Source organism: Cololabis saira, chromosome 21, assembly GCF_033807715.1.
Source record: "Cololabis saira isolate AMF1-May2022 chromosome 21, fColSai1.1, whole genome shotgun sequence".
Lineage (NCBI taxonomy): Eukaryota > Metazoa > Chordata > Actinopteri > Beloniformes > Belonidae > Cololabis > Cololabis saira.
This window is the reverse complement of record NC_084607.1, coordinates 25,309,127-25,336,894: the sequence shown is the minus strand read 5'-3', so window position 1 is coordinate 25,336,894 and position 27,768 is coordinate 25,309,127. Positions and strand designations below refer to the sequence as shown.

The 27,768-nt window shown below is 46.0% G+C and overlaps 2 protein-coding genes across 4 annotated transcripts; one reads left to right on the top strand and one right to left on the bottom strand.

The window, feature by feature from the left end:
* The first annotated feature begins 187 nt into the window (after positions 1-187).
* Positions 188-5,377, top strand: nme4 (NME/NM23 nucleoside diphosphate kinase 4). Its single transcript, XM_061712324.1, has 5 exons — positions 188-391; positions 2,231-2,361; positions 2,455-2,556; positions 2,681-2,793; positions 2,895-5,377. Exons 1-5 carry the CDS (start codon positions 256-258, stop codon positions 3,013-3,015), a joined length of 603 nt encoding a protein of 200 aa, XP_061568308.1. The 5' UTR covers positions 188-255; the 3' UTR covers positions 3,016-5,377.
* Positions 3,294-27,768, bottom strand: eps8l1a (EPS8 signaling adaptor L1a). Of its 3 annotated transcripts, none has more exons than XM_061712321.1 (14): positions 27,657-27,768; positions 26,429-26,525; positions 26,239-26,297; positions 25,223-25,358; positions 23,033-23,121; positions 22,877-22,951; positions 22,649-22,797; positions 22,337-22,546; positions 21,263-21,371; positions 21,030-21,170; positions 20,717-20,924; positions 6,999-7,161; positions 6,572-6,704; positions 3,294-5,506 (listed from the first exon to the last, which is right to left on the bottom strand). In XM_061712321.1, the coding sequence occupies exons 2-14, from the start codon at positions 26,523-26,525 to the stop codon at positions 5,423-5,425; spliced, it is 1,653 nt and encodes a 550-aa protein (XP_061568305.1). In that variant the 5' UTR covers positions 27,657-27,768; the 3' UTR covers positions 3,294-5,422. The 3 variants fall into 3 exon arrangements, with proteins under 3 accessions (XP_061568305.1, XP_061568306.1, XP_061568307.1); XM_061712322.1 differs by lacking the exon at positions 27,657-27,768 and adding an exon at positions 27,438-27,477; XM_061712323.1 differs by lacking the exons at positions 25,223-25,358; positions 26,239-26,297; positions 26,429-26,525; positions 27,657-27,768 and adding an exon at positions 24,739-24,882.

Below are 27,768 nucleotides of genomic sequence, written 5' to 3'. Positions count from 1 at the left end.
TTATCATGATGTCACAACGTCATAATGACACAACTGCAGAAAGACTACAAGTGAGTTTTACGTGTCTAGTGCGACAGAAAGTGCAGATTGCAAAACTTTTAGTCCCCTAGCAAATAGGAGTTTACTAGAGGCTAAGAGGAGGGGACAGATGTGGCATCATTTGAGTTAAATGTTTGAATTTGAGTGACATATAAAGGCAGAGGGACGGGATGACTCGTGAGCGGTTATTGAGCAGTGAAGCGTCACAGCGAGGTCATGCTGCGGCGGAGACTGTTTCACACACTTACCCACTTCTGTCCAAGGATTCAACAAACCGAGACAAGTTTGCTGTCTGGCTTTCCCTGTCCGCTGCAACACGGACACAGGTCTGCCTGGCACGGGACAAAATCGGGTAGGTTTCTCGATTTAAAGCCTGAATTATGGTTCCGCGTTAAATCGACGCACAGCCTACTCCGTACCCTACGCCGTTGGTTTCTACGTAGTCACTGCGTAGTCTCTGCGTAGGTGTAACGCGGAACCATAAATCAGCCTTTATCCGTCTGGACAGCGGGCTCATCCGTTCTGATTATAGACTTGTGCGCGTTTTTCTTGTTTTCCTCAAATATGAGATGTGAGATGTCCGATCTTTCACTTATATCTCACAGTTTAACTCAATCTGTTTCGCGTTTGTGATGGTGGATGGTGAAATATCATCTGAAAAACTTCATATTCTTTCAGATTATATATAGGCCTATATATATTTTTAAAGAAACTTCTTGCTGGACCACTCCAAGTCAGCGCATTTACGCACAAGGCGCAACTTTTCCTCCAAAACGGGGATCTTTGAGACAAATCCACTTGCCAGATGCATGGGGTCATGAACCAAAATTAGGTTAGAGGCTCAAACGTTAGTGGTTCAAAAGGTTAGAGGCTCACAACAGCAAACATCAAGAGAGGTTATAGTTTTAACCAAAACCTGCGCAAATGTCTCTGCAAATTACCACCGAGCACACCCCAACTTTGATATAATTGTCAAATCTCTGCCCCCCCACTGACACAGCCGTCCAAATAGACGGAATTCTTCACGTTGCTGGTCATGCGTGAACTTAATTGATTCCATGCAGTCATTCACGAGCTCATGTGCAGAACTGCAGCACACTGGCCTGTTTAAAACAAGCAGTCTGTGCAAAGTACTGTGGGAAATAAAATACAAACATGTGCAAATAGTTTAGAAATAGAACCTTTGATTTCACTCAAAATAGTAGCCTACAGAGACAACACAGGAGAAGCTGTCACCAGTGTTGGTGAGGTCAGTATTGAAGGGTTTATAAGACTGTGTGGACCACTAGGTCACTAATTTAACAGTTCCTCAGTGTGGCATTACAAAAAAAGGATGTGGACTTTATCCTCTATGTTCCCTGACTTCAATATTCTGAGAATCTGTATGAATCTCTGTATGCATTGGGACGAGCCTGAAAACATCAAACACTGCGCTGACAACAAAATGAGTCAGTTGTGCATTAAACACATATGTTCAGGAACCTTTTTGAAGGCCATGATAGTGGAAAACACACACACACACACACACACACACACACACACACACACACACACACACACACACACACACAATGCATTTGAAAGGATTCATTTTTTCCATTTGAAATATGGTGAAGGTGAATCAAACTATTTTATTTATTTATTTTTTGGTAATCGTGGATGAACTCATTGGCTGCGTTCCTTCAGCTTGAAGTCTAAAGGGACCGTTCTGATTGCTCTCAGTCAAAAAGGACTCTAACATTTGAACCCTGTTGCACATGGGACAAGCTAACTGTAAGTCTGAATCCACCAGTAATGCTGAATGTCATCTAAAGGGTTCTGGTGCAACATGTCATTTTATTTTTCAAGAAAAGCCTTGCTCATATCAAGAGGCAATGCCAAACCATATTCTGCAGGTCTGTGTGATACAGTACGTCCAGTTCAGTGGTGTAAGTGTTTCCTCTATTGCATACGTCTCACATTGAAAAACTGTTTCACTCACTATGAAATGGAAAGCATGACGAGCAATGCAATGACTTCGAGAGTGTGTAACACCTGCTGGAGTAATGTAAATACACCTGCACATGTGCTTGTTCGATTGCCCTCAAGCTCTGTTTATCGTGTGTCTTCTCTGTAAGTCACTGTAGGCACTGCGCTGATGGTGTTTTATGATTAACACTGATTTCTTTTCTGTTCCGTCTTGCCTCGACAGATGTTCCAGATGTGAGGGAGCGGACTCTCATCGCTGTAAAGCCAGATGGAGTGCAGCGTCGGCTTGTTGGACAGATTATTCAGCGGTTCGAGCAGCGAGGCTTCAAGTTGGTCGGTCTGAAGATGCTGAAGGTACATGGGTCTGAAATAAATACCATTGAATGTGTTTGTGTGATGCAAAAGTTCGCTGTCTAATGCTTAACTGTCGCTGTATTTTTCATGAAGGCGTCTGAGGATCTTCTGTCTGAGCACTATTGTGAATTGAGGACAAAGCCTTTCTATCACAGTCTGCTGAGTTACATGACCTCTGGGCCTGTGGTTGCCATGGTGAGAGCTCCTCCGTATGCACTGTTGTGGGATATTTCTGGTTTTTACATGATCTTTTCTTAATATGTGTCCATGGTGTGGGCTAACCTCTGGAATGCATGCATGTTTCTTCATCTTTGTTTAGGTGTGGGAAGGCCACAACGTTGTCCAAACATCTCGGATAATGGTGGGACATACTAACCCGGCTGAGGCCCAGACAGGCACCGTCAGAGGAGATTTCAGCACTCATGTCAGCAGGTAATCTGATGTCATTACACCATTAAACAAAAACCTTACAAGACAACTATTTCTGCTAGCAGATAACATAATCATGATCATTTAATGTTGATCATTTGAAGAAATGTGGTCCATGCCAGTGATTCACTGGAGGGGGCTCAAAGGGAGATCCAGCTGTGGTTTCAAGCCAACGACCTCCTGGACTGGGACTGCTGCGACCAGACAAGCACCAGTGATGTTTGAAGATGTTCATAGCTGAAGGCAGTAAGAATCAGTCATACTATCATTTCTCCTGCTGCTTAAAAGTCTCTCTCTTCTGACAGTGTGGCCTCAGTGATCAAAAAGGATGAGCTATAAGTAGTGCTCCATGTAAGAAAATTACCTCAATAAATGCACTCAGAGTTGAAAGATTTTTGTTGAAATGTTATTAGATAGATATTACAATTCAAATTACATTAGTAAATACATAAACATATATATATGTATATATATGTAATACTATTATTTTCTTTTACTGACCCATTATTGCAAATGTTTAACAGTTAAATATTAAGAAATTATACAATGTAAAATATTCAAAGAAGTTAACAGAGTGAGTAATGTTGAATTCTTCTCAACTATGTCTTAAGACCCAGTAGAAGTGTGCATTCGTGTATTTCTCTACAGATACACACCTGTTCTCCATGGTTTCTTCTTATTTTCAAGCACATAGAACTTTTAAAGAAGCAGTCAGTTGACATTACTTAATTATACCAGGGATGCACCTATCCCCTTTTTTCTCAGTTATGAGACAATCCCAATGTATACTGTACCTCTAGACAACAAATAGTGATTTCAATATCCAAATAAGGGAAGGGATTTGGGGCTCGATGTTATTTTTAGTTTTTAAATTGCAGTTCAAAAGTTGTAGTAAAAAATATACACCTACATTAGTCAACCCTTCGGTTAAGTAAAAAACAACAGTGCTTCATTTGAATATGATAAATCAAGCAGGCTTCTTGCAACAGTAAAAACTTAAAGGTCTGATACTGTATATGTGATAAGTGTATTATTCCAGTATCAGCCCCCAGTACTCCGATATTGGATTGGATCAGCCCCTTCTCTATCTTATACACACACGTATACTATGTGGCAGTAAATGGATCTCCATGTAGAATTCAACCACACAGCTACATGTGTGAAGGTTTGTTTGTTTCTTAAAATATAAACGATTTAAAGTAACAGATTAATTAATTACTAGTACTTACTATATGTGTAACTTACTGCAATCTCTTCTCAAACAACCTCTTCTGACAAAACAAACTTAGTGTTGCGTTTAATTGGGACTGGGAAATCAGTGTTTTAAATCTTTGATTAGGAAACAAAAATCTAAGCAAGGGCTTCAGATCAGGTATAAAAACTGTACATAAATGCAGTGCAGGAGAGGAAGGACAGACTTAAAAAAGCTGGGACTGCAGTCACTAATCACTACAAGCCTAAAAAGGGTGCCTTTAATCTAACAAACTTTTTTCCATAATGTCAGTTTTTGGTGTTATTTTTCACTACATCTACATACTACATCTTTTATTTGTTTTATGTTACACCTCTGTAACTGCTGTATGATGGTTAGATACGTTTTTCATTTTATTTTTCAAAATGAACAAATACATGAAACAAATGTAACAATGTACTTGAACTCTGCCATGAAATTATTTTTTATTTAATTTTTTAATGGTGTTTATTTATATGAAATAAATAAGAGCAGCTGAAAACATAAATCTTCTTACCTCTGAATAAATCTACTAGAAAGACTGTTTCAAAATAAGCACAAAACTGGGAGTGATGCTAGACCTGGAATTTGACCTTGAGTGAATGTCATTTGTAGAAATCTGTAAAAAATATTAAAGTTACATGATTTTAACTGCAAACCTCTGCATGATGCTGGTTTACCTCCACCTGTTATCCGTAGGTTGAAGTACTATCAGCTTTGTTTGTATCATTTCTTTTCTTTTTTTTTTTTTTAAATGTGGGGTTTGAACTTCCATGTCAGATATAGAAAAAAAAATAATTAATTACTAACTAAAGGACTGATCTTTTATACTGTAGTGTTTTACACAAGGATAAACAGTGTCCTTCTGAAACATTTAACTGACTAAAAAACACATTAGGAAGAGTGGAACTTTACCATATATTTGATGTGTTTTTGGACTTGAACAGCATCCAGCTTTGCCATATCACCAGAAACTGTCCTTAACGACTGATGCACAAGTCATAGAAACTTTACCCCATCAGACATGGCTGCTCCTGGTTAAAGATTTTTGAAACGATGGACACTTCATGAGTTTTAAAGCACTGTATCCATTTTAGGTTGTATGCAAGTCCATTTAAATGTGTTTATTCTTAAAATGTCAAACAAATGCTGTCAGAAAGATGATGATAGAAATTATCAAATCTAAACAATAAGAATAACATATGTAATGGTTATCTTAAAATCGTGGAAAAGTCAGAAACAGCAAGGTTTGTATGTCAGTGTCAGTAGTAGAACATCTTCTATTTCTGAATTGGATTCACATGTAAGATTTAACAGCGTGTATACTTGAAAGATTAATATAACCTTTGAATCAAATGAGCTTTGAAGTGTCATCTGTGTTAGTGGATATTGATATCTAAATCACATGTCAATCTCTTCATTCAGGTCAATCTTCAGCTTTTGCTTTTCCATCGCTGCTTCTAGTTCTGAAGATTTGTGCACATCCTGAAGAAAAGACAACATTTTTTTTAACCAACAGAATTTTATATACAAAACGGTATTTTAAGAAAACTTAAAAGGATCTGATATGTAAGTCTACTGCTTAATGTTCTTTGGTGAAGGTCAAATCTAAACTAACCCAAATGCATTCTGTTGATTAAATGCATTTACTTCAGAATTTAGTAATCTCTGGGGAGATGTTAGAGGAGTTTGGAAGAACAAATCCTTCCCCTCCCTCTCTGCTGTGCTACGGCTCGGGGTTTTAAGGTTCTCTTTATAGAGGGGGTAAGTGCATTTGCAGATGCTATCAGTCATGGCAGATGTAGCGGTAAACGTGACCCTTTGCACAGAGCAATTATGTCACATCACTAACAAAAAAAAGGTCATCCTTGTTAAAGGAATAATCTGGAGTTAAAACAAGCATTGGTCTATTACTAGATGCTAGGGAGCGTTAACTTAAGTTAGGGACCAAAACAACATAACAAGTTAAAAGCAAAATGTTTACAGCGAAATGGTAATCAAGTTGGCTCAGGGGATAAAGGAGCTACATCAAAATAAAAATCTATTTTAAGTCTCTGACAAGACTGAAAAATGTAATAATAGTGAATTATTGTTTACTCTGGTTTGCAATGTTTTACACCTTTATGCAAATTAGATTTATTACTATTAATTATTTTAACAAGACATGATGAACGGATTATTACTATGACACAAACCACCAAGTTTGTTTCACAGATTGAATTATTTGTTTACTAACTCCTGGTTTCAGTTAAAAGAGCAACGTAATATGAGGAAAACTGATTATATTCTGTTCTAAATATAAGATTATAGCTCATTTAACTTCTGTTTTGACAAAAAAACATTTAAAAGCAATTACACATTATTTTAAAGGAGTGAATTGTTCTTGCTCCTGTTGGTTTGTTAATGTAGGTCAGAACCAAATTTGTATAATGATGTAAGTCTGTACACAAGTCAAGGCTGAAAACCAAGGCAAACAAACTCCTGAGGACACATGGACCCAAACATAAGTGTACAAACACACCAGTACCTCCCAAGTAACACTGGACAAACCTCAAGAAAGGCCCGTTGAACCGTTATCTGGCTGTAAACTCTTGCTCCTTCTTCAGGTGATACTGTGCAGAGCTCGTCCTTGTTTAGGGAGAACAGCTGTGCTCCTGTTAAAATTCCCAGACTCTGGATTGTCCTACCAGGAGAGCAGGGAGCAAGAAAACGTGTTTGTCATATGTTTCCATTCCAAAACCTTTTAAATTAGACATTCAGATATCCTTTTCATCCCTGGATTAAATCAAGAATTTCTGAAATAAAACAGAATTGCATCTTAAGAAGAACACTCTAGTTGTTGAAATTAGAGTTATTTGAAGCAAATGCATGATTCTATTGTCAGATTTATCTTAAGCACTACAATAGATGTGGCTTATGTGAACCAACAAACTCCTCTTGCTCTGAATCCTCTCACTGACGTCCCTCCAACACTCACTGCTGACTGAAGCCCTTAGCGGTGAGCCAGGCCTCCACCTCTGCCGATGGAGAGTGATAGTTCAGGGGGGCAAAGGTGTCAGGACTTTGAGGGACCCCCGGCTGACGAATGGAGTCTTTCTTTGCAGCCAGTTTCTGTAGAAGCTCATCATTCATGATCAGGACTGTACAAACACACACACAAACACACAAATGGATCTGAATGCAAACGTGGACTGGATCAGTGTCATATGTAAGTCAATACACCATACTTCTCAAGTTCAAGATACCCCAACCCCATGGGGTGCTTTATATCTAAATGGGATGCATATTTATGGAAAGGCAAAGGCCTGCTTTGACCAGCCCACCTTTCTGAAACACATTGCATTTGACTGTTCAATGTTTTAACACGAAAGTTACGCCTGTAACTACGGTTCTATGAGTCCCGGATGACCGCCAGGCGGTGCTGTAAGCACTGGATATCTCCCCCTCGCGCATGCGCATGTCGAGTACAATACCAACAATGTCACGTCACCCGTGACCCCTGCATGACCCCCGGAAGGGTATATCTTCCGGCGTCAGCATGGGATCGGCTCCTAGAATCTTCTCGCGAGAGCACGAGGATTCGGAGTGACCGGCAGGCCTGGCGGTCATCCGGGACTCATAGAACCGTAGTTACAGGCGTAACTTTCGTTCTATTTCGTCCCTACTGACCGCCAGGCGGTGCTGTAAGCACTGGATGACGAATACCAACAATGTCACATAGAATCCCGGTCACATACCACACTGATCAGGGGCAGAAGGACCCGGGAGTAGAACCACGCCCAATGGTTGGGGAGTGGCGACATTGATCCGGTAAAACCTGGAGAACGTGTCTGGCGACGTCCACGAAGTCGCGGTGCAGATGTCCTCCAGAGGCACCCCCTGCAGGGCAGCCAAGAAGCTGCGACGCTTCTGGCCGAGTGGCACCTCACCCCCACTGGTAAGGGGCGGCCACTGGCCCTGTGGGCGCGCTCGACGGTGTCCACCACCCAGTGGGACGGCGCTGTCCAGAAACAGCACGCCCCCTGTTGGGGCCACCATGGCAGAGAACAAGCTGCTCCGACCGTCGCACAGGCGCGGTAGCATAAGCAGCAAGGGCCCGTACGGGGCACAAAGGGCTCGGCCCACTCTCTGCAGGACCTAGGGCAGGAACGCCACGTTCGGCCACAACATAGCCCCTGAGCTGACTGACAGGGCATGTAACTCATTGACTCGCCGATGTCATGGCGAGGAGAAAAGCTATCTCCGTAGAGAGCCACTTCAGGCCCACCCGGGCCAAGGGCCCAAAAGGGTGGAGAAGAGAGGGCACCGAGCACCATGGGCAGGTCCCACACTGCTCGGGGGTTTATATTCATGTTTATGTTCAGGTTCTCTGGAAAGCGTCTAGAGACAACATCTGTTGTATTAGACGCTATATAAAAATCGAATGGAATCGAAAACTGGGGCCTTTGGGCTCCTCGGGGGGGGCAGCCTCAGAGCCCCCCTGAGAAAGAGAAACCAGCCGGTGGCACCCCACGGTGGCATTCTCAACCAGGGCATGTTGCGATGAAATGACCGCCACATACACCCTTAAAGTGGACTGAGCACGGCCACCATCCAGGAGGGACCGAAAGGAACCCCAGGATCGTGGCCACGGGGCAAAGAACAGGGTCCTCTGCCCCGTCTGCACACCAGGCAGAGAATCTCCCCCACTCGCACTCATACCAGAGGCGGGTGGGAGGCACATGGGCATTCGAGATGCCAGCCCTGACAGGTTCAGGACAGCTTGACAACAATGGGTTGGGCGCCGCAGCGGCCAGACTCAGAGCCAAAAACGACGGGGTCGGGGTGCAAAACCTGAATCCCCGGCTGGAAAAGACGGTCCCTCTGGGGGGCGTCATGTTGTGTCGCAGCAGAGCCTCCGCAGCAGTGGAAACTATGTTTCCCCGGTCGGAAGGGGGCCACCAAGAGGAGCCCGTGAGCCCTCTGGAGGACCCTCTGCAAAGGCGGCTTGCGCCGGGAGAGGAAGTCCGTCACCCGGTTCCTGTCTCCAGGCAGGAACATCGCCCGAAGGCCGGGCAGGCGAGGAGCTGTCCACGCTAGGAGGCCCTGGGACACCTGCAGCAGCTGTGCAGAGTCGGGGCCCCCTCTGGTGGCCGATCAAGGAACAGTGGACACACTGTCCGACCGACCCGGCACGTGCCTCCCCCACAGGAGTTGCAAAAAATGTTAGTGTGAAGTGCAGAGCCCAGAGCTCCAGCACGTTGATGTGGCGCGTGCGGACCCGGGAGGACTACTGATGACAGCCTCCCGGCAGGGAGGGGACAGCGCCTAAGGGCACACCCCTCAGCCGGAATGTCCCGCCTTTCCAGGGTGCAAGGGTATAGACACACACCCGCGAAACCCTGACCAGCCTGCGCCTGTGCCTCTTGGCATCCAGGCGAGGCTGTCCAGCCACATTGCAGGGGGCGTAGCGACAGCAGGCCCAAAGGTATAAGAGGGGCAAGGGTTGCCATCACGCACCTGGTGAAAAAAATCCTCGGTGACAGGGAGAGCCCGCCCAGGAGCACCCTGAACCGACAACGGTGGCCCCGGTAGGCTAGCCCCCGGAACCACCGGTGACGTGCCGCGACCGGCACGTGAAACAAGCGCCCTGTAGGTCCACAGTTGCCAACCACTTCCTCCTGACCTACGCAGAGCATCTGCTGTGGTCAAGCCTCCGGAAGGGCAGGACCTTCATGTATTCGTCGAGGTCCCTCAAGTCCAAGATGGGACGACGTCCGTCGTCTCTCTTGCTGATGAGAAAGTAGCTCAAGTAGAACCCCCAGGCCGCGGCGGGGGGTCCACCGGCATGATGGCGCTCTTGGCCAGTAGGGCGGGCAACACCTGAGCCCGAGCCGGAATGTTTGCCGGGTCTCTGACGATGGTCATCTCAACCCGGCCGGAGAGAGGAGGCCGGTGTCGGAACTGCAATACGTACCCCTGGGCTAGGGTGGAAACCACCCGGGCCCCAATGAGCAGGCAGCCCGGTAACCGAGCTGCTGCCGGAAAAGTAGCTGACGACCGGCTCCGTGGCCTTAGCGCCGTCTCCCCCGGGCTCCGGACGTCCCGGGGGGGCGACGGTCGGGATCAACGCCCCGACGCTGGTGGGACGGTCCTAGCACAGGGGGGCGAAAGTCACCAGCAGGCTGACTCACAGACCGCTGAAAGCCGCGCCGGCCGCCGTGGGCAGGCGGCCGGGGGCGAGGCCCGGGGGCCGGTGAAGGGCCTCCCGGTGTACAGGAGGCGGCCGCACCCCTGTGAAGGTACACCAGCCGCTGCCTGGTCTCATCAGCCAGGGCGGTGCGGTTCAGAGCTTCCAGGGCAGTTGCCCCAAACAGCTCCCCCGGTTCTGCCGGTGCCTGACGAAGAACCCTACGAGCAGTCTCCGTCAGGGGTGACTGCGCCAGTCAGACATGACGGCGCGTGTGCACCAGGGTGGACATCAGCCGCCCCAGTTCCCTCGTTTGGGAGGCAAAAAGCCTGTAGGGATATGTCACACATGTCCTGTGTGGAATCATCCACCTGTGCATCCTGCAGGGAGGTGGAGAGAGCCAGTAGCAGATGAAAAAAAAAAAGGGTGTTCCCCAGCCGGCCGATGCGTGCCGCTGTTTCATAAGCCTTACAAATATGCCCATCAGTAACCCTACTCTGGGTAGAGGGGCACTTGGGATCTGGCTTCAGAGCCTCATCAGGAGCCACTATCAGTGCTGCGATGGAGGGCTCGATGGGGGGGGGGGGCATGTGGTGGAGACCAGCCACAGCAGCGTCCTCCATCGCCGTCAGAGCACGGTCATCAGCCGGCTGTGACATCTCTCCAGCATGAGTGCAGCTCCCTCAAAAAAATCCGACGAAGACGGAATGTGAATTCCACCGGAGAAGGATTGCGCCTGTGGAAGGCGCTAGAGGCCACCTCCGCACGCGGTGCATTCGGCTGCAAGTGTGCCAGGGCAGTGCGGATAATGCTCTGCACGGAGGAACAAACCGTCCCCTCCCGAGAGCTCTGGGCAGATGAGTGCGAGGAGAACCCCGAGCGCTGTGAGGCCGGGTCCCCTGATGACACGTTGAAGTGGCTCGCCGAGGCTGCAATGGATATGGCGTCCTCCGGCAGCGGCGGTGGCGACCCCAGAGCAAACTCTGGCATGGCAGGTTCCACCTGGCCAGTACCAGGTTGCAGATTGAGGAGGGGCGCCTTCATCTGCTCCATGTCGGCAGCCAAGCGATCTACCTTCGAGGAGAGCTGGCTCGTCATCCGCCGTCGTTTGGGGACCCCCACCACTCTCTTTGCCGATCGCTTCAGAGAAGACCCCGGCTGAGATGAGGGGAGGCTGGCCAACGGCCCCGCTGCTCAGGGCCGAGGCACGACACGCAGAGGTCCCGGTCATCCGCAGGGTCCAGGGCGGCCATGCACCCTGGGCATGAACGCTCCATCACAGCGACCGGTGGGAGAGGGAGCGGACACGCGAATGTGTCGGTGGGAGCGGTCACGCTGCCGTCACCACGGATGTGCCGGTGGGAGAGGGGAGCGGACGCGCTGCAGTCACCACGTAGTTGTCGGTGGGAGAGGGGAGCGGAAACACTGCCGTCACCACAGCGAGCACGCTGCCGTCACCACCAATATGCTGGCGGGAGAGGGGAGCGGTCACGCTACCGTCAGCACGGATGTGTCAGTGGGAGAGGGGAGCGGAAACGCTGCCGTCACCACAGCGAGCACGCTGCCGTCACCACCAATATGCCGGTGGGAGAGGGGAGCGGCCATGCTACCGTCAGCACGGATGTGTCAGTGGGAGAGGGAGCGGACACGCTGCCGTCACCACGGACGTGCTGGTAGGAGAGACGAGCGGACACGCTGCCGTCCACACGAATGTGTCGGTGGGAGCGGTCACGCTGCCGTCCACACGAATGTGTCGGTGGGAGAGGGGAGCGGTCACGCTGCCGTCACCACGGATGTGCCGGTGGGAGAGGGAGCGGACGAGCCGCCATCACCACGTAGGTGTCAGTGGGAGAGGGGAGCGGAAACGCTGCCGTCACCACAGCGAGCACGCTGCCGTCACCACCAATATGAAGGCGGGAGAGGGGAGGGCCACGCTACCGTCAGCACGGATGTGTCAGTGGGAGAGGGGAGCGGACACGCTGCCGTCCACACGAATGTGTCGGTGGGAGCGGTAGCGGACGAGCCGCCATCACCACGTAGGTGTCAGTGGGAGAGGGGAGCGGAAACGCTGCCGTCACCACAGCGAGCACGCTGCCGTCACCGCCAATATACAGGCGGGAGAGGGGAGGGCCACGCTACCGTCAACACAGGTGTGTCAGTGGGAGAGGGGAGCGGAAACGCTGCCGTCACCACAGCGAGCACGCTGCCGTCACCGCCAATATGCAGGCGGGAGAGGGGAGGGCCACGCTGCCGTCACCACGGCTATGAGAAAAGGCAAAAATAGGCGTCTTTACTCAAAAAGAAGAGAACAATCCTCTCTCGTTTCTTTCCTTTTTTTTTTTTTTTTTTCAAAAGAAAAAAATAATCTGCAAGGAAAAAATAATGTTGTCACATTAATAAAGTGGGAGAGGGAGCGAAACGCTGCCGTCACCACAAATGAGCCGGTGGGAGAGGGGCGTGGCCTCCACCACGGCTGTAAGAAAGACCAAAAAAGGTGTTTGTATTGTTTTTTCAAAAGAAAAAAATAATCCTTTTCTGTCTTCTTTTTTTCCTTTTTTTTTTTTTTTTCAAAAGAAAAAAATAATCTGCAAGGAAAAAATAATGTTGTCACATTAATAAAGTGGGAGAGGGAGCGAAACGCTGCCGTCACCACAAATGAGCCGGTGGGAGAGGGGCGTCCACCACGGCTGTAAGAAAGACCAAAAAAGGTGTTTGTATTGTTTTTTCAAAAGAAAAAAATAATCCTTTTCTGTCTTCTTTTTTTTTTTTTTTTCAAAAGAAAAAAATAATCTGCAAGGAAAAAATAATGTTGTCACATTAATAAGTGGGGAGAGGAAGCGAAACGCTGTCTCCCTGCGCAGATTGTGATCAGGTGTCAGGCGCAGCTTGACAGCTTACCTTCTGTCAGCTGGGCAGGGGGGCGGGGCGGGGAGACGCCGCCGCCGCCGCAACGAACACCAATAAATACCGCGTGGCCACAGCCTCTCGGAGGACGACAGAGATCGTTACTCCTACCTTACGGCACGAAGCTGCACAGAGGCCGGCGGTTTTAGGGAGGAAAAAAAGGAGCTTCACAAAGCTCCTATTTCCGTCCTGTACTTCAGACGCGCGATGCGAGAAGAAAAAAGGAGCCGATCCCATGCTGACGCCGGAAGATATACCCTTCCGGGGGTCATGCAGGGGTCACGGGTGACGTGACATTGTTGGTATTGTACTCGACATGCGCATGCGCGAGGGGGAGATATCCAGTGCTTACAGCACCGCCTGGCGGTCAGTAGGGACGAAATAGAACCACCTTCTCCAACAAAGGCTTCATGCCACGGATGTTTTTCTTGTCTAACACTGGATTAAGTCATATAAAGTACAAAAATAAATAAAAACTACACAAATAAAAAGTGGACAGAGACTCTGAGACATCACCCACAGGGTTTCTGAAGAGTGTTTTTGAAGTGCTGTAGTCTCATAATGTGAGGAATCATGTTGCAAATGGGTGAAATAAAAGACCTGAAACCCGGCTGGAACAAGGCAACCTTATTTTTCTCACAAGCCATTTTTGCTTGTCTTTGTTGATTTATGACAACCTATGATGCTATTTGATTTGACTTTATATTCATTCTGATCCATTCTGTCCATCTTAATGTGAAGTGTCGAGAACCAAAACAACATCTGAAGTTTGTGCTGCCAGGTGTAACCGTGCTACAGGGTTGAGTGTGTTGCAGTGCAGCAAGTCAATCAGCACGTTGCCTTCAGGTCCCAGCAGACTTGTGCTTGCAGGTTTCCTAAAATAATTTGCTGTGGCTACCACCTGCTTTAGCCACACCACAGTGGAGTGGTTAACAGAGCTGCAGAACTCTGCCCCAAACTGGACCTCCGGACTGAAATGACGTTTAAGTGCCAACATCAGAAATGACCGCTGCATTTAGCTGATGCATGATTAGCACAAGCTGCTTACAGTTTAGCTAAGCTTATCCTAAGACCCTTCCTGCCCAACCCACAGCCAGTCCTGGTGATCTGGGTGTACAATTGACAGCACAAATAAAGCTTACTCTCTTAGATATGGAACACTCTGCCCGTGTAAAATTGTCATGGATGTGAAATCTAACCAACCAACTGTATTTTCATTTCTGTTTCAAAGTTGGACATTTTAACATGGTGTCAAAGGAGATTGACGTGGTTTAGGAGCCCCCAGTGGTCAGTCAAAGAACTGCAGGTTTTCTTATTCCACATTTGTCAGGGTTTGACACTTCCTCCCAGTGTTTGTAACTTTCAGTTCTGTCTTGCCCCGCCTGTGTCCCATCTGCCCTGATTGTGTCCACACCTGTGTCTCGTCTTGTCTCGTTATCCCCTCAGTATATCTTGTCTTGTCATTCCTTGGTTCCCTGTCGGTCCGTACTGTTCTCTCCTCCATGTTTCCTCGTGTTTTGGTCCTGATCCTGTTTTTGTATTTATCCTGCTCTGCAGCGCTTTGCTTTACCTTTTTGGATTAAAACCCTTTTGTTTTTGAGAACTCCTGCCTCTGGCCTCCCTCTCTCTCCCTGCACTTGGGTCCTTTAAAATACCAAACCACAACAGAACGGACCGACCAACATGGACCCAGCGGGAGAGTATATTACTCTTTTTGAGTTCTTCCGCCGAGAGGCAGAGAAAAATGGGGACCCCTTTCTGGGAACCTGCCAGGCTCGAGGCGGGCCCGGGGGTTCTCAGCCCCAGGGGAAGCGACGGCGTCAGCGCCAGCCCCAGCCTGTTCCGGTGGGGGCCCTGGACGCACCTCTTCCTGTTCCCGAGGTGGTCCTGGACGCATTCCAGCCTGTTCCCCCCTTCTGGGGAACACGCCTGGCTCGAGGCGGGTCCGGGGGTTCTCAGCCCCAGGGGAAGCGACGGCGCCAGCGCCAGCCCCAGCCTGTTCCTGCTCCAGCGGTGGTCCTGGACGAATCGCCCCCTGTTCCTGCTCCAGCGGTGGTCCTGGACGCATCGCCCCCTGTTCCTGCTCCAGCGGTGGTCCTGGATGCATCGCCCCCTGTTCCTGCTCCAGCGGTGGTCCTGGATGCATCGCCCCCTGTTCCTGCTCCAGCGGTGGTCCTGGACGCATCGCCCCCTGTTCCTGCTCCAGCGGTGGTCCTGGACGCATCGCCCCCTGTTCCTGCTCCAGCGGTGGTCCTGGATGCATCGCCCCCTGTTCCTGCTCCAGCGGTGGTCCTGGACGCATCGCCCCCTGTTCCTGCTCCAGCGGTGGTCCTGGACGCATCGCCCCCTGTTCCTGCTCCAGCGGTGGTCCTGGACGCATCGCTCCCTGTTCCTGCTCTAGCGGTGGTCCTGGACGCATCGCTCCCTGTTCCTGCTCTAGCGGTGGTCCTGGACGCATCGCTCCCTGTTCCTGCTCTAGCGGTGGTCCTGGACGCATCGACCCCTGTTCCTGCTCCAGCTCCGAGGACCCGTGCCCCCCCTCAGCCAGCTCCGAGGACCCGTGCCCCCCCTCAGCCAGCTCCGAGGACCCGTGCCCCCCCTCAGCCAGCTCTTAGGACCCGTGCCCCCCCTCAGCCAGCTCCGAGGACCCGTGTTCCCCCCCAGCCCGCCCTGGATGTGGACTGTGGGGACATCTGGGATCTGTCCCTTGAGGGGGGGCCAGCGCCCCGGACCCGGGTACCCCCGCAGACGGCACCTCGGACCCGGGTACCCCCGCAGCCGGCACCTCGGACCCGGGTACCCCCGCAGCCGGCACCTCGGACCCGGGTACCCCCGCAGCCGGCACCTCGGACCCGGGTACCCCCGCAGCCAGCGCCACGGACCCGGGTCCCCACTCGGGCAGCTCCGGGGATCCTCTGCCCCCCGACGCCGGCTCCCCGCATCCTGTCTGCTCCTGTTCCGGTTCCCCGCATCCTGTCTGCTCCTGTTCCGGTTCCCCGCATCCTGTCTGCTCCTGTTCCGGTTCCCCGCATCCTGTCTGCTCCTGTTCCGGTTCCCCGCATCCTGTCTGCTCCTGTTCCGGTTCCCCGCATCCTGTCTGCTCCTGTTCCGGTTCCCCGCATCCTGTCTGCTCCTGTTCCGGTTCCCCGCATCCTGTCTGCTCCTGTTCCGGTTCCCCGCCTCCTGTCTGCTCCTGTTCCGCTTCCCCGCCTCCTGTCAGCTCCTGTTCCGGTTCCCCGCCTCCTGTCAGCCCCGACTCCGGCTCCCCGCCTCCTGTCAGCCCCGACTCCGGCTCCCCGCCTCCTGTCAGCCCCGACTCCGGATCCTGAGGCGGTCCCGCAGCCCTCGGTTCCTGAGGCGGTCCCGCAGCCCTCGGTTCCTGAGGCGGTCCCAGAGCCCCGTCAGGTTCCCGAGCCCCGTCAGGTTCCCGAGCCCTGTCAAGCCCCCGAGCCACACCAAGAATCCCCGTCACGCCCCCCGCCAAGACCCAGGCCTAGGCCTCGGGGACGCCCCCCCGAGCGGTCTCGCTGGTCTGCCCGGTCCCGAGGTCGGCCCCCGGAACTTTGGCCGTGTGTGGCCTGGGCCCTCCTCCAGGCCCCCTCCGCCCACCCTGGGTTAGGACTCTGGGGACATCTGGGATCTGTCCCTTGAGGGGGGGGTACTGTCAGGGTTTGACACTTCCTCCCAGTGTTTGTAACTTTCAGTTCTGTCTTGCCCCGCCTGTGTCCCATCTGCCCTGATTGTGTCCACACCTGTGTCTCGTCTTGTCTCGTTATCCCCTCAGTATATCTTGTCTTGTCATTCCTTGGTTCCCTGTCGGTCCGTACTGTTCTCTCCTCCATGTCTCCTCGTGTTTTGGTCCTGATCCTGTTTTTGTATTTATCCTGCTCTGCAGCGCTTTGCTTTACCTTTTTGGATTAAAACCCTTTTGTTTTTGAGAACTCCTGCCTCTGGCCTCCCTCTCTCTCCCTGCACTTGGGTCCTTTAAAATACCAAACCACAACAACATTAGCATCAATCCAAATGTTGGAGTGAGTGTTTAATCCATTCTAGGGGTGTAACAATATATCGTGCCACGAAATTTCGCGATACAAAAACGCCACGATACGTGTCGTGGAGGTGACAACCTGTATCGCGATATTGGGTTATTAATATTAATCTATTGTGGTGACTAGAAACGCGCATCCGACCGCGGCCGCAGCCGCGACCGCGCGGACCAAAATCTTACTCCGCTCTCAAGAAACTAGTCCCGTTTTGCGGTCCTGTTTTGAGCTCTGAACCTTTACTTATTTAAGTCTGGTGTAGAGTTAAGCCTTACCTTATTAAATTAAACCTTTTTGGCGTCGTGAGTAGGATAAACACGGGACAACTTCTGCGTGAGTTTGCGTGTACTTCAATGTCCGCTCAACAGCGTAGGATTTCAGAACATCAACACAGCACCTAGTGCTGTATCACTCCGCCCAATCTAAAACATACTAAACTCTACAGATTAACTGACTAGTGTAATTATAGTCCCTGATTTACATCAGAATATAAAGAATATATTTATAAAATAATGAACCCTGAATTACCAAAATAACCTTCTTAACAAAAATAAATCTCCTCTTACACTTATAAGGTGAGCATGAATCAATCTTTTTCATGATGTAAAATTGTATTTATTTATTTACTTGTATTTATTTATTAAATTGTAGTTGTTAAATTTCTGGAAAAGAAAAAAGTCAAATCATACATGAGAGAAACTATTCAGTTTGTGGCAAAATATTTGTATTGTATGAAACTGAAGATGCATAATGCAAACCTGACATTTACTTTTAGTTCAGTTTGTGGAAAATGGTTGGCCTGGCTTTCTCTTTAAAACTTAAACAGTTATAAAGCATTACAAACTGAAACAATAGGGCAAACACACAGCATTGTTTTGTATTATGTGTCTTTCAAATAAAAGACAATTTTTTCCAGTCATTTATTCCTCTATCAAGGTTGTTAAAAAATACTGCTATAATATCGTATCGTATCGTTATCGTGACCTCAATATCGTGTATCGTACCGTATCGTGAGATTAGTGTATCGTTACACCCCTAATCCATTCCCACTTGGGGTCTGAAAGCTAAAAAAAAATTTAAACCAGCTGCGTCTGCCAGGGATGGAACGGATCCCCACCCTGCTTGTCAAAGCATGTCTGCCATCCATTTCCCCTATGATTACCAAAATAATTAATTCTTCCCTCACCACTGGAACCGTTCCCCCAATCCTCAAACTAGCTGCCATCACACCCACCCTAAAAAAACCAGGTGCAGACCCATCTGACCTCAATCACTACAGGCCCATCTCCAACCTTCCCTTCATCTCCAAAACTCTGGAAAAGGTGGTAGCAGCACAATTACAGTCCCACCTCAATTCAAATAACCTCCACGAACCCTTCCAATCCGGTTTCCGCCCCAATCACAGTACTGAAACAGCCCTGGTTAAAATCACTAACGACCTCCTCCGTGCAGCTGACTCTGGCCTACTCACCATCCTCATCCTCCTGGATTTCAGCGCAGCTTTCGACACCATTTCTCACCCAATACTCCTGGACCGCCTGGCGGGCATTGGGATCACTGGTGTTGCACTCTCCTGGCTTTCATCTTACCTCACTGACCGTCAACAGTTTGTCCAACTAAAGAACCATAAATCCGGGTGCACGGGTGTCACAATGGGTGTCCCCCAGGGGTCAGTACTGGGTCCACTTCTCTTCACCATCTACCTCCTACCCCTAGGTTCAATTCTCCGTCACCATGGGGTCCATTTTCACACTTACGCCGATGACACTCAGATATATATCTCCTCCAACCCCACCGCTGCCATTCCTCCCGCTTCCCTCACCACCTGCCTACACGACATCAATACCTGGATGAGCAATAACTTTTTAAAACTCAACGGCAATAAAACTGAGGCTCTTCTCATCGGCTCCAAATCCACCCTCACCAAGTCACAACCCTCTCCCGCCCCTCCCATCATCATCAACGGCTTCCCGGTACCCTTTTCCCCCCACGTCAAGAGTCTCGGCGTCATTCTGGACAATACACTCTCATTTGCACCTCACATCCACAACATCACCCGGACTGCATTCTTCCACCTCCGCAACATCTCCAGACTCCGTCCAGCACTGTCCCAATCCAGCACCGAAATTCTGGTCCACTCATTCGTCACATCCCGTATCGATTACTGTAATGCTCTCCTCACTGGCCTCCCAACTAAACTCACCAACAAACTACAACTCATTCAGAACTCGGCCGCCCGGATCATCACCCGCATCAAGTCATCTGACCACATCACCCCCGTTCTTATCCAACTCCACTGGCTCCCAGTCCAATACTGTATCATTTACAAAAACCTCCTCCTTACCCACAAAGCCCTTCACAACCTAGCCCCCACCTACCTCTGTGACCTACTGAAATAATACACCCCCTCCCGCACCCTCCGCTCAACCTCTGCTGGACTTCTTTTCACTCCCACCTCACACCTTAGCAGCATGGGTGCCCGAGCTTTTAGTTGCACGGCACCCAGACTCTGGAACTCCCTCCCCCCATACATAAGACAAATAGACTCCATCACCACATTCAAAACGCAACTCAAGACTCACCTGTTTAAACTTGCCCATTCACTTTGACCGGTCACCACACACTACTTCCCACCATACTGTTGCGTTATCTGTTATCTTGTATCTGCACCTCGGTTGTCCATTGTATATGTGTATGTATTATAATTTCTATTGTATTTCTATTGTTTTTCCTGTATTTGTATTTCTATTGTATTTTTGTTTTTGTTTTTATTCTGTAAGGTGACCTTGGGTGACTTGAAAGGCGCCGCTAAATAAAATGAATTATTATTATTATTATTATTATTATTTTCCTTAACGCTTCAAAATATTCCAAAAATATTTGGAAAATGTAAAACCGTGTGGTTTAATATTATTTTCATTGGCAGACTATCTAATTTAATCTAAATATGGTTTCATCCAAAAGTGAATTCATGTTTTAATAATTCAGCACTCCAAAAGGCTTCAAATGTAATTGGACAGCAAATTTAATAGCTGTTTTGTAGAAAAGCGTTGCCCCTTTATATGTTGCTTCCTTCAATGACCAGGCAGCATTTCATTTACTAAAGACAAAACTAAAGGCAGAAAGAACCTCAACATAAAAACTACAACTGAGGACAGCAGGAGAAAAGGTCTGGAAAAGCATTACAAAGGAGTTCATGTCTATTTCTTTTCACTCCAGACAGATTTTGGATGCAACGGACAAAGAAAAGTCAACATTTAATCAATGTTCTTTCTTCTTATATCTAGTTACTTTGAAACCCCTACATATCAAAGAACTGTATTAATTAAACCCATATATTCATATATTCATATTCATATGTTATGAATGTTATGTTATTCATAGGTTCATATTCACTCCAAAGCTAGAACTATTGATAAAATGTTTTTTTTTAAAAAGGAAGAAAAGTTTTATTTACCAAAACTGAAAGTTAATGTCCACTCTTTTTTACAGTTTTACTACATGAATATGACATGAAGCTCCTTGGGTCGCACCGATGCCACTCATTCTCTGGACTGAAGTATGGATGGGTGTAATTACCTCGGTCACTATTTTCTCCCGACATTCCTGCAGGCGATGCAAGCATGCTATAAGGTCGCATTGCCAGCCGATCAGCCATTTCTCCTGACGAAGCTGTAGATGGCAGAATCAGGCTCTGAGGCCGCAGTGTGGTGCTTATGGCTGTAGGACTCATCCCATCTGGGCTTGATGAAAGATATGAGAAGCACCGAGGAGTGAGAGCTACTTTCTATTGTGGAAAAGACAGGAGTGCTTAGAAAACTGTGTGGTGGCATGAAACAGAAAACCATAAAGAAAATTCTGCACAGCTGCACCGCTGTGACTACACTTGTACCTTAGACTCTGTTCGAACCACTGAATTGTTTCTCTCCGTGCCGTTTAGAGCAGACAGAGGCTCTAGGATATTAGAGGGAACAAATCCTATCTCATCAAAGCGATTCTGACACTTCCACCAACGCTTCGATGATTCAATGACCTGAGAAAAAGCACTCGATTTTGTCAGTTTCTTCTTGTAAAGAATCTTTATGATGGATACACCTCCTATGACGCTCAAGTGAAGATAAATACCTCCAGTGTTTCTCCATGAAGCACAGAGAGTTCACTGCTGTTTCTGGCCACAAAATCATAGCTGCAGCAGTAGAGTCTCTCCCCCTCTGGTGGATGTCCACTGTTATCTCTGAAAATGAAATACCACGTAAACGTTATGCAACACATTTTGTTGTGCTTTTTTTTTTTCTTCTAAAATTTGACTCAATATCCTGAGGTCTTTGGTAGTTAGTTTTCTTTCTTTGACTGACAGAAGGGAGTGTTGTCGTGTTAAAACACCAGTTTCAATTTCATTTGGAATAATATCTGATTACTTTTAGGATGTGTCATCTATCTTCATGTGGTCTTTCATCCCGACTATCAATAAAAGGAATTTAGGAATTTATTAAAGGATAGCCCCTTGAGATGTAACATCTCATTTTCAAGGGGGTCCCATAAAACATACAACATTACAATATATTATATTACATTACAGTACAGACATACATGACATAAAACAAACACAGACATCTTGCTCACCCCCTCCCACACAACCCCTACCCACATAAGTCTAGTTACAAAATAGGCTAATTAAATAACCGAAACAATGAGATAAATATAACATAACAGAGAGAAAAGAAATAATAAATAAATAAATAAAAATAGATAAATAGAAAAAAGGACACAAAAAAATACATAAATAAATTAAAAACATAGGCAATTTGTTTTAAGATGATAATATAATGCCAACTTAAAACAATGAAAAGAAGTAATAAAATGCAAAAAGAGGGGAAGATTATTCCAATCTGATGGAGCTTTAAAATAAAATTATCTTTTCCCAACCTCTTTTAAAATTCTAGGAACAAAGAAAAAAGGAAAATTCATATGTCTAAGTGAGTATGGAGAGTTATATAGAATCATGAGTTCTTTTAAATATGGAGGACAGTGAAAATAAACACATTTAAAAAGGAACTGAAGCCAGTGAAATTGCCGTCTAGATTTGGGTTGCAACCAGTTCAATGAATCAAACATAAAACAATGATGTGTTCTGAAAGGACAACGTAAAAACCACCCAATCTAACTATAAGATACATTTTTCAGTGTCTGCAGTCTTACCCTTCATCAGGGCCTTCCCCGTGACCTTCTGCTGTAGACCCAGCCTGCTCCTGTCCAGTTTGTGCCTGTCTGCCTTCTCTGAATGCATCGTGTTTGTGCTGCAGCTGAATAGGATCTTCCAACAGCTGGCCGGCCGAGTCGTAGGCCTGAGGCTGCCACCCATCCGAGAAGACAGGAGAGTACGGTGGAACAGATGCACTGAAGTTGGAGCTGAGAAAGAGAGAGCATGGGTTGTTGTGAGCACAGAAACATGAAGAAAAGTGTGAAAAATCAAGTCAAAGCAGATTGATGGGGACGCATAAACACACAGACCAGGGTGAAGTCCAGTTGGTTCCTAAAGACGTCCACAGCGTCTTCTCCTCGTCGGTCAGGTGCTCCTGGAGCAGTGAAACAGCTCCGCTGGTCATAGCTGGGCTGACCACAGAGGCCCCTAATGCTGGACCTCCCGTCGTTTTCACAATCTATGAAAAAGACAAAGAGGATTTCTACTGTAGCAAAGGCAACAGAAATACAAGCAGAGGAACCACTGAGAAGTCCCACCAGTCCGAGAGGCAGAAAGATGTGGTGCAGCAGCTCTGGAGCATCTGGCTGATAGATGGAAGACTTGAGACGATCCTAAATAAAACAAAAAATAGTCTTTTATATATTAAATTGTTTTTGTTATTCTGTGGTTAACTATGTGTAGCTTTCTCTCACCAGCAGACAGAGGGAGTACTTGATTTTCTGGAAAAGATCCACAAAATCCTCCTCAGATGGGGGGCGAGCTTTCATAGTCAACATATCATCTAGAGTAAAAAAAAAACACACATAATCAAAACAATGTTACCCAGTAAATGTGAAATGCACACAGATTTTACACCGGCACTGTTATTTCAAATATAATTATTAATAAAATAATATTACTAATAAAATATAATTGCTAATAATTTAGTGCACTGTTTATGGTCGTTAAAAAGTACAACATGGATACTAGCGGTTTTTGTTAATATTTAAAAAAAGGAAAAAATATAAAAACAACAGGACTACAACATAGTGTTTGATAGGTTTATATTAACAGGTTTATATTGTACAATGTAAAGGCAGCGCTAATGACTATCAACACACACACACACACACACACACACACACACACACACACACACACACACACACACACACACACACACACACACACACACACACACACACACACACACACACACACACACACACACACACACACACACACACACACACACACACACACAGCCCTTCTGGCCCAGTAGTCTCTGGTCATAGACATGGGAAGTGTGTTTGTTGCTATGACGTCCAGGTGTGCACAGAGGCATAAAGTTTGAAAAACAATCAGGGCCAGGACTACACTTCACTTTTATGCTTCTCTATGGAAATTCAGGTCATGGTCAAAATTTAACATTTGTAGATTTCTATTTCATAATTGCATTTCTCATTGAACAGACATCCCATAAAGTATACAAACAGTCACCACTTCTTAAAGAAGTGAGTGAATGTTGGCTGCATCCTCTCTTTTTCTACTCTTTAAATGTTTGGGAACTGAAAACACCATTTGCTGTAGTTTTGAACATAAAATGTTTCAAATTAAGGCTTTTTCCTTTTCATTTAAAGCCCTTGTCCCAACTTTTAGAAAACATGTTGCTGACATTCAATTTAAGCTTCTATGTTTCAAAAGACAGCTTTTTACATGTTATGTCTTTTCACTGTTATCATTTATATACTGTATACATTATTTGCAAATCATTGTATTCTGTATTATATCTTAACTATTTAGGCAAGGCAAGGCAAGGCAAATTTATTTGTATAGCACAATTCAACACAAGGTAATTCAAAGTGCTTTACATTGACATTAAAAGCGGCAAGACATAATTAGACAGTAAATAACAAATAAGATTGAAAAAATGAAGATGATAAGAAAAGAAGTAAAATAATAAAAAGCACAAGCTGTTAAAAATAAGGGCAGTAGAATAGAGCAGGTAAGTATTTAATTTAGGAGTACGCTTGAGTAAACAGTAATGTTTTTAGCCCTGATTTAAAGGAGCTGACAGTTGGAGCAGACCTCAGGTCTACAGAGAGTTTATTTATGGGATTGCATTATGAGATATATTTTTTTCCCGTGATTATTACACTTGATATCACATGCATAGTCAATACAAAGCCCTGAACTGTGTCTTTAATCTCCTGGATTGCATCAGCTGTAAATTTATTCTTAGACACTTCAGCAACAAGCATTCCTTGCATGGGATGTATTTAACTCATGGATAGCAAATATGAAACATATCATACCATGAAAAAGCAACACCAGCAGTAAATGGATGTGTTGCGTAAGTATCTAATGGGTAAACATAAAACCCATGCCATGTGAATGGAAAAGAAAATATGACACTGACCATGTGGCAGCTTATGCAAACTGGAAGGCCCAGATGAGCTTCATAACTGAGTGACCAGCCCATGTCAGCCAACTGTGGTCCAAGAGCAGGTAGGACTGCCTCTGATACACAGGACATTGCATCAGAGGATGTTTCTGAATCACCTGAGTTGTTTTGTTTTGGTTTTTTTTGGCAATGTTTGTACTGGCTTGCTTCCAGTGCATGAAGCAGTGTTCCAACCGGAAAATAATCTTTGAATCTTGCAATCAAAACACAGAGTCTGTACGTCTGGCTCAGCAGCTCATTTACAGTCATCATAGCATCAAACACACCTGAAAGATGTCATCTGATGAATGATATAGTCTGATTCTATGATTCTGGTTCCACATGTGAAGGCATAGTGAAGCCAACTTCATTCATTGAAAACATATAACTTCTGAAATTTTAGCTGAGTATTTCTGTCATCTTGACTATATAGTTGATGCAAAAGAAAACCAACTCTCACCTTTCTGGTTGTCCTTCTTCTTTCTTTTTGTGCTTCTCTTTTTTTTGGTTTGGTTGAGAACACTCTTGGCCTCAGCCGCCTGCTGCAAATGTTTCATAAATCTTTCCACATCGTCAAAGCAGTGGTTCAGGATCTCCTGAGAGACATTTCACACATAATGGATGTTTGAGTCATTTATCTGGGCAGTTTCTGGACAATAACTTCACAAACTTAATAAAACAAGCAATCCACCTGCCGGTGGATAACTTTATTCCATAATGCTGAAATGACTGAATAGTCAGGACAGTGTAAACAAGAAGCAGATTTACTGATAACATTCTTTGGTGTTATTCAGCAGTGGCTGTTTGTTTGTTTGTTTGTTTATTTGGATCCACCATTAGATACAGCAAATATGCAGTAGGTATTCTGTTGACTTGTCATATGCAATCTAGAATCTAGTGCTACACTTTACTACAAACCCCAGCCTTGGAAATCAACATGTTGATGAATTGATATCCATGTGTTATCAAGCAAAATGAGTGTCACAACTATCAATCGGTAATGGTTTTTGCAGGAATCATCATCTTCAAAAGGTATTTAAACAGGAAAATCCTTATATTCTCCTTCATATCAGGGAGAATTGATGTTTAAAAGACTCTTGGAGACATTTAGAGAATTAGATCAAACAACCCCCTACACATCTTAATATCAATTATGACCTTAATTTAAATTGATTGTAAAAAATGAGGTTTGTTTGTGTTAATTCATCAGTATGCTACAGCTCTGTTCCTTTTACATGTTTTCATTACATTACTGTTTTTCATTTGGATTAATACTACAGGTAAATTTGTCTGCATGATTTTCATTGCTGTCATGCATAATCAATATTGTCTTACTTTACTATGCAGAAATGTTCCCATGAAGCTTAAACTTGGCTGTTTATATATATATATATATATATATATATATATAATTTAAAGCCTCAATACACAACAATAATAATAGAAGTAAGATCTAAAATGATCATTAGTACTTACCACTTCTCTTTCTGCATTCAGCAGAGCCATATGATTCCACTTCCCACTTACACCATTCTCTGTTCAGACAAAAAACCACCACAGCATTCAAACACACCATGAGATGTAGAGAAATGATGTGTCACGCTTGCTAGATGCAGCAAGGAAACTGTTCAAAACACTTGTGTGGCAGTCACACGGGCTTATATACCTCTGGCAGCATCTTTGTGGATGGGCAGCCCACCAGAAGGGATGAGTGCTCGACCACCTGCAGGCTTTCTTGGTACCACTGGAGGAGGAGACGACATCTGGTGGATTTAGAGTACAAATGAGCATGTGATATGCACTTGACAGTTTCAGTGGAACTTAGCATTAATTCTACAAGTAGCGCCTGACTGCAGGGAAGAAGATATTTGAGAGTGCTGCCTGACACATTGGAATAAATGATCTGAGTTAAGATCTGCTGAATTCATAGCTCATACTATATGATTAATTTCATTTTCATGCTTGAGGTGATCACAAGGGGACAAGTGGACTCAAACTGCCAGCAAAATAGTGTCCGCAGTACAACAGAGTAGAGGTCATAGTTCAGGATTGGTTTTCATTCACGTTTAATATTAATTTTTCAAATTATTATTTGCATGAATTTAATTTTGCCTCATATCTGAAGCCTTACCTCCAAGAATTTATAAAACGAACTAATTTCCACTTAGTTTGAATCATGCCTTGCATTTTTTTCAAACTTCATGCACTTGTCAGAATTCTGAGTATTGTGCACGCACACTCAGGGGTTTGCACACAGATAAGTGACAGACATATAATACAGGAAAAACCACTGTCACCAGGAGGCATGCAGGTGCCACCATCGTCATAGTTTTGAGAGGAACCACACAAACTCAACAAAAAACCCAGATAATTACAGTTGCTGTAACACTGTAGCGATTTATTTTCTTCACACTTGTTTGTTTCTTAATAATAATAATAATAATAATAATAATAATAATAATAATAATACATAGGTTTTATATAGCGCTTTTCTAGGTACCCAATGATGCTTCACAATGGTGGTATTATTCATTTATTACATTCATACTTGGTGATGGTAAACTACATATGTAGTAATAGCTTTTATGATGACAAAGCTGGAAACTTTTTTAAAGCCAGGATATATTTTTATAAAATGCTCCTACAGGAAAACAAAATGCACTCACAAATACTACATATTCTAAAGTAATTAAATGAATTACAGCTTCGACTGATTCTGTAGTGTATAATGACACAAGACAGCTGTCTATAACCTAACCTCTGACATATGAGCGTCTGTCTTTCTTCTTTCATTTTCTTTTCTCACCTCTAAATCTCCCTCTCTCTCTCGCACACACACACATACACACACCTAACATAAGGTTAAGACTTGAAATCGAAATGCACCGCCATACCTTTTGGTTTGCTCTGATCCTTCAAATCCAAGACGCAGACATCCGTCCTCCTGCTCAGCTGTACCTGAGCTGAACTTAGCTACTTACACGCAGATGTCCTGCCTTCTTGCGA